At 60.4% G+C, this 12649-nt stretch overlaps 1 protein-coding gene across 3 annotated transcripts; it reads left to right on the forward strand.

The window, feature by feature from the left end:
- The first annotated feature begins 1159 nt into the window (after positions 1-1159).
- TBC1D10C (TBC1 domain family member 10C) lies at positions 1160-7756 on the forward strand. Of its 3 annotated transcripts, none has more exons than XM_081098133.1 (10): positions 1160-1184; positions 1414-1576; positions 2533-2632; positions 2854-2961; positions 3050-3156; positions 3328-3442; positions 4387-4452; positions 4550-4739; positions 6504-6658; positions 6939-7756. In XM_081098133.1, exons 2-10 carry the CDS (start codon positions 1440-1442, stop codon positions 7284-7286), a joined length of 1326 nt encoding a protein of 441 aa, XP_080954259.1. In that variant the 5' UTR covers positions 1160-1184; positions 1414-1439; the 3' UTR covers positions 7287-7756. The 3 variants fall into 3 exon arrangements, with proteins under 3 accessions (XP_080954259.1, XP_080954258.1, XP_080954257.1); XM_081098132.1 differs by having other exon boundaries at positions 1162-1184; positions 1321-1576; XM_081098131.1 differs by having other exon boundaries at positions 1162-1184; positions 2776-2961.
- The last annotated feature ends 4893 nt before the right edge of the window (positions 7757-12649 follow it).

Here is a 12649-nt window from a genome sequence, read left to right on the forward strand (position 1 = left end):
GCAGCGGCTGCGGCGCCCCGGGGGGCGGGGCTTCGGGGCGGGGCGGGGCGGGGCCCGGGCGGTGGGCGGGGCTTCGGGGTGAGGTTGAGGCGGTTCCGCCCCTGCTCGGCATCACCCAGCCCTTTCCGAGGCTCTGCGGCCGGAAGTACCTTGGAAGTTGTTTTTCTCTCTCAGGACCTGAGCAGTCCTTCCCACCTGGTGATTGTTTCGCAGACGCCGTGGACTCAGTCCCTCAAGTGCAGAAAAGGGAGCTGAGACTCAGATAGCAAGGGAGGGGCTGGTCTCCGTCACGGAGGACCTGTCTCCTGAGTCTCTGTGGCCCTCCAGGCGGCTGACCAGAACTCCCAGCCCGTTTGGGGCCCCACTGTCTGTGGTGCAACCTAAATTAATATTTATTTATGAGCCCCATCAGTGCCTATTGTGTAGCATAATAATGCTGCATGTGTGCACGTTAAAAGTTTTACTTTGGCCCGGCCGTCATCACTCAGTGGCTTAGCGTCCACCTATGAACCAGGACATCACAGTTCCACTCCGAGTCAGGGCACAGGCCTGGCTTGTGGGCTCGATCCCCAGTGTGGGGCGTGCAGGAGGCAGCCGGTCAATGATTCTCTCACCATTGATGTTTCTATCTCTCCTCTCTTCCTCTCTGAAACTGATAAAAAAAAAAAAAAAACAACATATTTTTAAAAGTATTACTTTCTAAAGTGCATATAAGCATAACCAGTGGACATAAGACATTGGGGGATAGGGGAGGCTAGGGGACTGTCTAGGGCGGGGGGATAAAATGGACACATATGTAATACCCTTTGTAATACTTTAAGCAATAAATTTAAAAAAAAAAGCAAAAGAAAAAGTATTACTTTGTAAAGAGCAAATATTAAATAAACCATAATTCTCACTGGCTCACTGACTTGAGTGTTTTACATGCTAGTCTCCTCAAAACTAGAGGACGCCTGGTCTCTCTACCTCTGGCAACCCTGGCCCCATCACAGCCAGCACAGGAACCCACGCCTGCCCAAAGGGTAGAGGGAGGAGCCAATGGCCCAGGGACACTGGGGTAGGCAGGAAGAGCCTCAGAGAGGAAGGGGTGACCCCCCCACACACATTGGGGAGGGGCCCCCAGTGAGTTGCTGAAGCTGTGGCTGAGGAGGAAGTGAGAGGAGGAGGTGAGGTGCAGCAGGAAGGTGAGCTGGGGCTGGGCCTGGGGCTGGGTCTCTGTACGGAGGCCTGGCTTTTCTGCCACTTCAGGGCCCACCCCTCCAGAAGAGGGGATAGAGGGGCTTGGTGAGATACCCTGAAACCTCCTCCCTACACTCGCAGCCAGGATCTGCGGCTGGGGACAGGCTGCGTGGGAGCCCAGGCCCAGACTGGCCAGGAGCTGCCTCTCACACTCGCTTTCCCCGCATCTTGCAGCTGTCACATTGGGGGTCTGCGACAGCATGGCCCAGTCCCTGGGTGAGGACCTGGTGCAGGATGACTCCAGCTCTTTGGGTTCTGACTCAGAGCTGAGTGGCCCGGGCCCATATCGCCAGGCTGACCGCTATGGCTTCATTGGGGGCAGCTCAGCAGAGCCAGGGTAAGTGGGGAAGGAAGTGGGGGGTGAAGGGTGGGGGGTTGGGGGAATGCATGGATTGAGGGTGGGGGCTGAGGGCTGATTTCTAGAGTGAGGCCCAACCTCAAGGGTCCTGGGAGGGTCTGGGGTTCAACCAGTGTCACTCCTCAGGCTCCAGGTAGAATCCTAAGGATGGCAGGGCTGGGGGTAGTATGTCCAAGTATGGCTCTTTTAAAAAAATATTTTTATTGATTTCAGAGAGAAAGGGAGAGGGAGAGAGAGAGAAACATCAATGATGAGAGAGAATCATTGATTGGCTGCCTCCGGCACACCCCTCACTGAGGATCAAGCCCACAACCCGGGCATGTGCCCTTGACTGGAATCGAACCTGGGACCCTTCAATCCACAGGCCAACACTCTATCCACTGAGCCAAACCAGCTAGGGCCAAGTATGCCTCTTTTACACCCAGTCTCCGAGGGTATGCACCCACCCTTGGAGCCAAAAATTCTTCCCCTTTTAATCTCAGGCCCAAGAATCCCAAATCCAAATCACAGAAACCCACACCTATTCCCCCACACGTCCCTTTCCCGATATATAGATAGGATAATGAGCCCAGAGACACAAAGGAACTTGCCTGAGGTCACACCGCAGCTCAGAGACAGAACCAGACGCAAACTCTGGGACTCCTGGCTTCTAGTACAGGGTTCTGTCCACTCAGCTTCTGCTATGAGTTGTCTGCGCCCCTATTCTGGGGACAGCCAACCAACCCCTCCCCCAACGCACATCTACACACCCCCTTTAGTCTTTCCTGCTTCTGCCCACATCAGAGCCACATCCTTTCCTGTCCCCATAACAACTACTGGCAACTCCTGGGTGACAGGTCAATTCCCCAGTGGCTACACAGGTTGCACTGAGAGTGCCAGATGTAGGCTCCTGGTAACAGCTGCCCTGCATCTGCATGTCTGCCATGTGCTCCCAGGCCAGGTCACCCTCCCGCAGACCTTATCCGGCAGAGGGAGATGAAGTGGGTGGAGATGACTTCACACTGGGAGAAAACCATGTCTCGCCGGTACAAGAAGGTGAGAGGGACAGTGGCCCACCCAGCCTCCTTGGCTCAGCACCCTTTGCCTTGGTCCAGGCCCAGGCAACATTTACCCCTCCTGCGTCCCGCACCTCCTGCCTTTTCTCCCGACCACCCAAAGTGGCCCTTGCCCCATGACAGGCTGTGTTTGGTGCCTGCTCAGAGGAGCAGGGGAGGCTGGGGGGCTGGCCTACTGGGGTCCCTTGGCCTCCCCCACAGGTAAAGATGCAGTGCCGGAAAGGCATCCCCTCAGCCCTGCGTGCCCGGTGCTGGCCCCTGCTGTGCGGGGCTCACGTGTATCAGGAGAACAGCCCTGACACTTACCAGGTAAAAGCGTGGGCAGGGGTCCTACTTCCCCTTCCCGGAGCCCCTCGCCGCTCTGAGCCCTCACATCCACCTTCCTGCCCACCCACAGGAACTGGCTAAGGCCCCAGGAGATCCTCAGTGGATGGAGACCATCAGCAGGGACCTGCACCGCCAGTTCCCTCTGCACGAGATGTTTGTGTCACCCCAGGGGCACGGGTACGAGGCCAGTGATGCCCAGGGATCCCAGCCACACCCCCCACCCCCACCCCTGCTCCCCCAGCGTCAAGTCTGACATCTCAGGGGATCCAGCAAGGCCAGGGTGGTGAGGTCTGGGCAGAGGCTGCCAGAGGTTGGGGAAGAGATGCCTAATGGGGTCTTCTGGCACAGGCAGCAGGGGCTCCTGCAGGTACTCAAGGCCTACACCCTCTATCGGCCGGAACAGGGCTACTGCCAGGCCCAGGGCCCTGTGGCTGCTGTGCTGCTCATGCATCTGCCCCCCGAGGTGAGTGCCCCTGACCCTGTGCTAGGGACCCGAGACCCTGACCTCCCCAACCCCACTCACCTTGTCTCCAACCCAAGGGACTCTGAATTTGTGTACTTGGGACCCTTGATCCCCAACCCTAGTGACCCTGGGCCCTTGTAGTCCTGGGCTCTGAACCCATGACTTCCTAACCCCAGGTTCTCTGACCTCAGGGACCTGGGATCCTTGCCTCCCAGATCCGGTCCTAGTGATCCAGGGCCGCATTACTGCCAACCTCAGTGACCTTCAAGCCCAACAACCTTGACTCCAGTTACCTTGCTCAGTGATCAAGGAGTCTGGGTGTTATTACCTTGACCTCATGACTCCCAGTTCTTTTGTTGTTGTTTCTGTTTGGTTTTTTGTTCATCCTCACATGAGGATATTTGTCCCATTGATTTTTTAGAGAGAATGGAAGGGAGGAGGAGAGACAGGGAGAGAGAAACATCGATGTGAGAGACACTTCGATTAGTTCCTCCCGCAAGTGCCTCGACCAGGGCCTGGGACTGAGTGTGCAACCGAGGGATGTGCCCTTGACTGGAATCGAACCCGGGGACCCTTCAGTCTGCGGGCAAACACTCTAATCACTGAGCCAAACCAGCTAGGGCACAACTCCTGGTTCTGAACCTTGCAAACATGATCCCTGACCCAATGACTCCAAGAACCCAGTACTTGAACGCTGAGCCCCCAACCCTTGACCAGTGAGCCCCAACCCTGTGACCCTCAAATTCAACACCCTGAGCTCTGTGACCAAATCATGGGTAGCTCCCAGTGCTGGGGGGCTTTTACCAAAAGCCTCCCTGTGCCCAGACAGAGTTCAGGCTTCTGGCTTGAGCCACCACAGATGGTGTCCCGGGCTCCCCTGCACCCCTTCCCCCGCCCTGCGGTCCCCTCGGTGGTGGGCACTCACGGCCTGGCTCTGTCCTCAGGAGGCCTTCTGGTGCCTGGTGCAGATCTGCGAGCTTTACCTACCCGGCTACTATGGGCCCCACATGGTGAGAGGCTGAATGGGGCCAGCGGCACAGCAGGGGGGCTGGGCAGGCGGGTGGGGGCCTGGGGAGGGAGCGGAGGTACTGACGGACGTGGCTGCAGGAGTCTGTGAGGCTGGACGCCGAGGTGTTCATGGCCCTGCTGCGGCGGCTGCTCCCACGCGTGCACAAGCACCTGCAGCAGGTGGGCGTCGGCCCCCTGCTCTACCTGCCCGAGTGGTTCCTGTGCCTCTTCGCCCGCTCCCTGCCCTTCCCCACGGTGCTGCGTGTCTGGGACGCCTTCCTCAGTGAGGGTGAGTGGGGACTGCCAGGCGGGTGGTGGGGCCAGGGCTACAGCCTTGGGTGCTTGTGGTGCGCAAGGAATGAACCTGCCAGCTCTGCCCTGCCCCGCCCGCTCTTGCCCATCCTGGCCCTGGGTCTGGGTGGCCGGGTGTGCTGAGGGTGATGGTGCCCTGCCAGCTCTGGGGAGACAGCCCAGCCCCAGACCACACACTCCCAGTGTAATGAATGGTCGCCCTTGCCCTGTGCGGTGAGACCACTACAGGGAGGGCAGCCTCTGCCAGGGCGGGGGCAGGGGGAAGGTGGGGGGGGGGGCTGGACCAGGGAGGCTCCCTCTAGGCAGATGGGACAGGAGCCATGCAAGGGCTCAGGGGCTGGCACAGCGGGGACATAGCCAATGGTAGAGGCCCTCACCCTGGAGCCCAGGTGCCCACTTGGTGTGTGCTCACTAGTGCCAGGTGCTGCCCTGTACACTGGGGCCACCTGTGTGAGGGGACCTGGAGGTGGGGATGGAAGGCTCCTGTAACCACATTTTTGTTTATTTATTTTTTAATATATTTTTATTACTGCTTTCAGAGAGGAAGGGAGGAGAGATAGAAACATCAACGATAAGAGAGAATCATAGATCGGCCGCCTCCTGCACACCCCACACTGGGGATCGAGCCCACAACCTGGGCATGTGCCCTGACTGGGAATCGAACTGTGACCTCCTGGTTCTTAGGTTGCTGCTCAACCACTGAGCCACGCCAGCTGGGCTATTTTAAAAATTTTTTAAAGTGTTTATTGTCCTTTTTTATTATTTATTATTTTTATTTTTAATTAATTAATATATTTACGCAGGCAGGACACTGTCCACAGGGTCCAGGCTACAGACGACTCGGGCGGGGTGTGAAGAGGGGTGGATGCCAGGGCCAGGCCAAGAGTTGGGGAGTCGGGGCAGAGCCGAACCGGACTCCAGGTCTTTGGGGCTCGGCCTCACTTCTCCCGTCAGTCACCTGCCTGCATTCTCTTCCGTCTGGTTGTCCAGCAGTTGCACATGAAAAACGGTAGAAATTCCTCAGTGCTTTCATTGAACTGCTGTGTGCCCGGTGGGCTCCAGGCTGGCCTAGAGCTCTGGCCATGGTGTCCAAGTCGCCATCAGGGGGCCACCTCCCCTCCAGCTCAGACGCCCAGGGCGGTGTGGCTGAGCCATCCTTGCCCTCCCCATTGAGGACAAGCTCTCCCTGGGCTCCCTTTCACAGTCACCATCAGCCCTTTACAGCTGTCGCTAGGCCGCGCTGGTCCCCTGAGCGCTCTCCTTAGCAGACCCGAGGCTGCCTGGAAGGGAGTCTGAGGATTCTGGGGCAGCCCACGGTCACACCTGTGTCCACGCGTATGTGTGCACGCACATGTGCACTGTGCTCTCGGCTTAGGGAGGAGCAGCTCTGGCCAGAATCTCTCTGGAACCAGAACAAGCTGGAAGGGCCTTAATGGGAACCCCCTGCCCGGCCCGGCCTTGCAGGAACACAGAGCTGAGACCCAGAGAGAGAGAAGGCTCTGTGTGAGGTTGTCCGGCCCCCCTGGCTCCTGGCAGGTGCTCTGCCCGGGAGCATCAGTGGCTGCTGAGACATACTCACCAGTGAGCCCAAATTGCACTCCTCTTCGTCCTTGCTGCTGGCCTGAGTTGTGGATAGAGTTTGGGGTGTGGGGGGGGGGGTGGAAGGAATCTGGGGAGAGGGCAGCTTCACGTGCAGGTTCAGGAGGGGTGGCTGGCCCCACTGAGTGAGCCTGGTCTGCAGGTGTGAAGGTGCTGTTCCGTGTGGGGCTGACGCTGGTGCGCCTGGCGCTGGGCACCACAGAGCAGCGCCTGGCCTGCCCGGGGCTCCTGGAGACACTCGGTGCCCTTCGAGCCATCCCCCCTGCCCAACTGCAGGAGGAGGTCTTCATGTCCCAGGTGGGTGCCCCCTGCCCACCCTCCCCTGCCGCACAGCCGGGGAAACTGAGTCCCAGAGCCGGAGTCACAGTGAGAACCAGTGCTTAGTTCCTGCCCTCTGAGCACAGAGAGTGTGGAAACCCCGGGCCTCACGTGGCTTGCTGTGACTCCCTCAGTGAGCCTGCCAGCCCCGCAGCCCACAGCCACTTCCTGGGGCTGTGTGCTGCCCGCCCTACGGGGACCTCACGGCTTCCTGCCTTCCTGCCGTCCAGGCAGGCTCAGTGCCAGCTGCTCCCCACAGGTGCACAGCGTGGCCCTGTCGGAGCAGGACCTGCAGCGGGAGATCAAGGCCCAGCTGGCCCAGCTGCCAGAGTCGACTTCCGGGCCACCTCCTCGGCCGAAGGCCCGCCTGGCCGGGGCCCGAGCCATCTTTGAGGCCCAGCAGCTGGCCCGGGCGCGGGGAGGCGCCAGGCCTGAGGTGCCCCGCATCGTCGTGCAGCCCCCGGACGAGCCCAGGCCGCCGCGGCGCAAGCCCCAGACCCGAGGCAAGACTTTCCATGGGTTCCTGACTTGGTCCAAGGGCCCCCCGATGACGGGCCCCCCCAGGTCCCATCGAAGCTCCACCTCCTTCTCGGACACCCGATTTTGAAGGGCCCACTTCTGAGGGTACCATGGACTCAGTGTCCCCCAACCTCAATGACCTGAATGGCTGATGCCAGCCTCACAAATGGGCACCGCACTTTATCGCTGGGATTTAGGGGCTCAGCTGCCTTCTCCCTGTCCATCAGCCAAGGGTAGTAAATGAACCAGGAGGCATTGGCTAGAAATAAATGATGAGGATTTATTCAAGGTTCTTAGTGTCTGCAAACCCCGAACATGACTGGGCAACACCCGGTGTCCGGGGGAAGGAGCCCAGCGCTCTGCGGACAGCACCTCCCTGTGCGGCCGGAGCAGCGCTCTTCCGGGCGGCAGGCAGGCAGCGGGCGAACATTCTCTCCTCATTCCTCATTTTCCATAAGTCCTACCTACAGGCATCTCCAGGCATTGACGCACAACTGAGGAGCTCAGAAGTTCAAATCCTCAGGCTAATTAAAGTGAAATAAAGTCCTTTTCCCCGTGAACCTTCCGAGCAGCTTGATGAGCGACTCCGTTCTGAGTCAGCTTAGCTACACTGACTTCAACTTGTTTTCTTCGCTCATTCCTCGCACGGACTGTGCCAGGCACAGGATGAAGGAAGGTCACAGCCTGGGGTTTGGGGGCCCAGGCCCACCATCACCCCACGGAGCTGTCTCCTTGCGAGCACAGAAGTGATGCGGAAGGAGCGTGGGGGTCAGGGTGGCCTGCTGGGCTAGGGGACCCCAAAGGACTCCTGGGGAGGCCTGAAATCAAGTCTGATTTAGCAGAAGCCTGGAAGGAGTTGGATCAAACGTCCTCCACCCCCAACCCTAGACCAGCTGCCCTTCCTGCCCTCCCTCCCCACAGCCCCGCCCCTCCTAGCGCCACAGACACACCACTGCTGCCCATTGGCTGCTGGAAGGTGTTTACCAGCAACAGGGCCCAATGGGGAGCCTGCCTTGCTCAGCCTCTTAGGGGCAGGTAGCACCTGTGGGAGGAGGGCTCCCCAAGCGGGTGCTGGGCCCAGAAGTGGGGCTTATCCCCTATTCTGCCTCTCCCCCAAATCTGGTTCAGGACCCGGGGTTCGGGGCGGGGGCGGGGGGGCGGGGTCTAACCCAAGTTCACACCCCACCCATGATCCGGGCGGGAACAAAGGCCTAGTTGTGCCCAGGACAAAGGAGAAAGGTCCCGCTGGCCTGTCCCCTGCTGAAGCCTTGCTGCAGCCCCTGGGACTGCCACCATGGAAACCCCTCCTACACGCGTTAATTGCCCTCGTGGGTGCCTGGGACAGGAGCCATCGTCAGGACAACAGGGCTGGCTCCCATGCACGCTTACTTCGCTGGGTGCCCATTCCTATCCTGCTGCCCTTTCCCCTGGGCACCCTCCCAGCAGGGTGGGAGGAGGAGGGTGGGAGTGGGGAGTAGAGGAGAAAGCACGCCTGGAGTCCTGCTTAGATGGAGTGGTGGCCGGCCGAACCCTAACCCTACCCCTGACTGCCCTGCCAGCCTGCTTGCCTCACATCCCAGCGCCCTGGGCCTGACTTCCCTCCCTGCATCCACAAGGCAAATGCCACCTCAGCCGGTGCCTAGCCAGGGCGGTCTGGGAGTGGGCACAGAGCCACACTGCTCTCTGTGCATGGATGCACACACTCCGGTGGAGGGAAGAGCCGAACTACCCACTCACCAGCTGTGTGACCCTGGGCAAGTAACACCACCTCTCTGAGCTGCACTGTCCTCATCTGTAAAAGGTAGAGATTTGTAGCTGCTACTCACAGGGTTAAGTGAGATGCGACGCAAAGGCCCTCGACGCAGCACCTGGGACAAGGTCACTGCTACTGAGCAGCCTGCCTTCTGCCAGGCGCCCCTCGCCCAGCCTCTGTGACAGGAGGCCCTGTAATTCCCATCAGAGGATGAGAAAAGTCTGCAGATGCTGCAGAGCTTGTGTGAAAACAGGCCACGGGTCCCAAATGAAGTCACTGATGCTAAGCCACACGTTGTCACCAAACCAAGGCTGACTTCCAGCTTCTGCTCTCCCAGAAGCGGCATCTTAAACCAGTCCCTCGGAATCACCTGGTCAGCGCTGGTTAGAACCCTACCGCCCACGGAAGGAATGCAATGACCCGCCTTGCACTAACCAACCGCTCTTTTGCCTAGAAAACTTCCTCGTTCAGACCCCCTCTGCCTGTAGTCTGTCTGTCTGTCTGTCTTTTATTTGGGGGGGGGGGGCGATTAGCTGTAATTTGGGCCAAGCTGGGACACACTGGGCCTCAGGCAGGCTGGGACCCGGTCAGGCCAGGCCTCCCCTCCCCCAGCCCCGCCCCTCCCCCTCGAGCGGGTGGGTCCACCCGAGATTCTAATCAGGCCCACAACACTGTGTCCTTCCTTTTTTTTTTTTTTTTTAAACACAGTGTCCTTCCTTGCCAGGACCTGCTTGTTCTTTATCTTTAAATTATCCCGTAGTCTTTGCTTTTGCGCAGCTCCTCGGCTCTGCTGGATCGGCTACTGCCCAATTTATGAATCATTGAATAAAGCCAGTAAGATCTTTAAAACTTAGTTGAATTTTTGGTTGTCGACACTTGTTAAGTGTCAAGCTCATGCCCTTCAAGGACTTCCATGCCCCACTCCCGCTGCCATGGCACCTCATTCCAGGAGCCTGTGAGACCCCAGCAGCCAGTCCTGGATTGCTGTGTGTGGGGGGCCGGGTGTGGGCCGGGCTGGGGGACCCTGTTTAAGTCACTCCTCCCCTCCACGTCCCTCCAGTGGTAGACAGAGGAGGGTCCTCATCGGCGACTCTGTATACACTTGCAGAAAGGACCCCAAACCGCCAACCCTGTCCCAACAAGTGCCAGGGGCCCCTCAGGACTCTCCCCAGCCCAGGAGGCACATGGGGACAGCCAGGGGGTCACCAGGGAGAGGGTCTGAGGTTGGGGGGTGAGGTGAGGAATTGTAGCAATAGCCTAGCCTACACGTGCTGGGTGCTGGCACGTGCCAGTCCTGAACAGCCCGGTGAGGTGGGAACTAGCCCCCTCTTAGGCAGGAGGTGAGTGGGGTTCCGACCAGAAAGGGGAGGTGCCCAGGTCCCACGCTGGAACTACGATTGGAACCCACCGGGTGTGACACACTTACACTTGAGCAGAGCGTGGTCTCTGGCTGTGTTTCTGGGGGTGAATGCGTGGCTGTGAGCCAGATCTCTTGGGGTGTGCTTCTGTGGGCGCACCGGGATGTAAGGATGTGTGTCTGGGGGAGGCTGTGGGTGTCCAGCTGGCCTGGGTATTGATGGGCAGGGCAGATCCTGTAGATGACCCTCTCCCGGTGCTCAGACTCACGGGCACTCCCCCAGGCTGGGCACCCCCTTCCCTCTGGCTCCCAGCAGGGCAGAACTGGGACTGCCCTTGTGCGGGCGCCTTACTGAGTGGTCACTGCCCCTGTGAGGAGGGCCCATGCACAGGGACCTGTGGCCACAGGGCAGCGTGCCCCCGGCCGGACAGACAGCTGCTGGCTGCGGACACCACCCAGGGGCAGCCCTGGCACCAGTCTCTGTTGGCTCGGCTCCCCCACCTTCCCCCTCTGCTCGATCCTTCTCTTCCATTGGGGGCCGTCCCCTCTGTCCCCGTCCTCATCGCCACAGCCTATGTCGGTGCCCGCCCTGGCGGTCCGGCCCCGGCCCCTGGCTCTCTGTCTGAGGATGCCGTGCGCTCCTCCGTCGGTCTCTCCCTGGCCCTCCCTTCGGGCCGGGTGTCCTCCCATCCCAGGGACCCAAGACGTCCCCAGACTTCCCGACCGACCTTCCCGACGGGCGGGCGGCGGTCTGGGCGGGCCTCCCGCGGGCGGTGGCCTCGGGCCGCGCCGCCCCTCCCAGCACTGGGCATGCCCCGGGCGCTGCTATATAAAGCGCTGCTGCCTCAGCCCCGCGCTTCGCCAACGTGCCCTGGCCGAGCCCCATCTGGTCCTCGAGTCCCGCCGAGTGCCGCCGAGCCGCTGCCACCCACCAGGTATCCCGGCTCCTGCCCTCGCCCGGGAAAGCCAAGGAGGAGCGCTATGGGGCAGGGGCAGGGGCAGGGGCAGGGGCAGGGGCTGCGGCGCGAGGACCCGCGCGCCCCCAAGGGACTGGCTGAGTGCCTGGCCCAGGGCTGCGGGCAGGAGCTCACACGCCCCGGGAGATGTGTGAGCTCCCGCGCAGGGTCCCTGGGTCTGGGCGGCAAAATCCCTCCGCCTCCTGCGGGTGGGGGTGGGGGTGGGCGTGGGGCAGGCTCGGGCACCTCCGGCTGCGCTGTCCACCTCTCCGCCCCCTGAGTGTTAGGGGCTGGGTTGTGGGGAGGACACCGGCGGCCCTGACTCCCTCTCCGGTCTCTCTTCCTTCTGTCTCTGCCGCCAGGCTCTCAGCCTCTCTCCACCTGCAAGATGGTGAGTCCCCTCAGGTCCCTCCCCCAATGCCCAAGGCCCCCCAGACAGAGGGCCCAGAGGGCAGCTTCTCCCCAGAAGCCCAGCCCCTCGCCAGCACATGCCCCCTGGCCCCGTCCTGTGTCACCGGACAAGCAGCTCCTGCGGGTCAGGGCTCTTCTCTCCCATCAGCCTGGCAGGTGGGCACTGCTGGTCTCCCTTGGCATGCATTCATTCTGCAACGTTTATGGAGCACCTCCAGGCACCGGCACCATTCTAGGTTTGGGGGGGATGTGACAACGAACCCCGTCTGGGCTCTCAGGGAGTTCGCCTTCTACGGGAGGGCGTGAGGCTCAGAGTTTGGCACTGACTGGTGAGCTGGGACCCAGACCTCTGCCCTCCTGGCTGCCTGCAGCACACTGTCCCCCCGGCCACCGAGGTGATGCTTTTGGTCCAAGGTTCATCAGCACCCAAGGGTGGGACAGGACAGGCACGTAGCACCCACAGGTCCAAAGAAATCTCATGACTTGTCCCAGGTGGCCAGCTAGTCCCCTGGAGGAGAGGCCCACTGTGCGCTCTAAGCCTCTGAGCAGGCCCAGGTGGGAGCCAAGGATGTAAGATTCCACCCAAAGCAGCATTTCCATGGCTCAGAGCTGAAAGGAAGGGCATCTGCTTCTCCCCTCCCCTCCCCAGCCTAGGGGTGGGCTTACAGGAAGTCCAACCCTGGGGACGGGAAGGAACCGATTCACCTATAAATCCAGGTCTCAGCCGAGCTCCGTGCAGGTGGACGGGTCACGGAGGCCAGAGAGACACCAGCAGCCAAGAATGATGCTGGGTTATTCTGCTCACTTGTTCTGTCAACAAACATTCACTGAGCAGCCAGCCTGTCAGGCACTGTTTCAGTGCCAGGCTGCAATGAAGAACAAAACAGACTAAAACCTCTGGCCCTGCGAACCAAGCTAGGGCAAACCTGGCGGGGGTGGGGGTGGGGGTGGGGGAAGCGAGGTCCAGCCAGCAG

Source organism: Myotis nattereri (assembly GCF_964212035.1).
Source record: "Myotis nattereri genome assembly, chromosome: 9".
In the NCBI taxonomy this organism is placed as follows: Eukaryota; Metazoa; Chordata; class Mammalia; order Chiroptera; family Vespertilionidae; genus Myotis; species Myotis nattereri.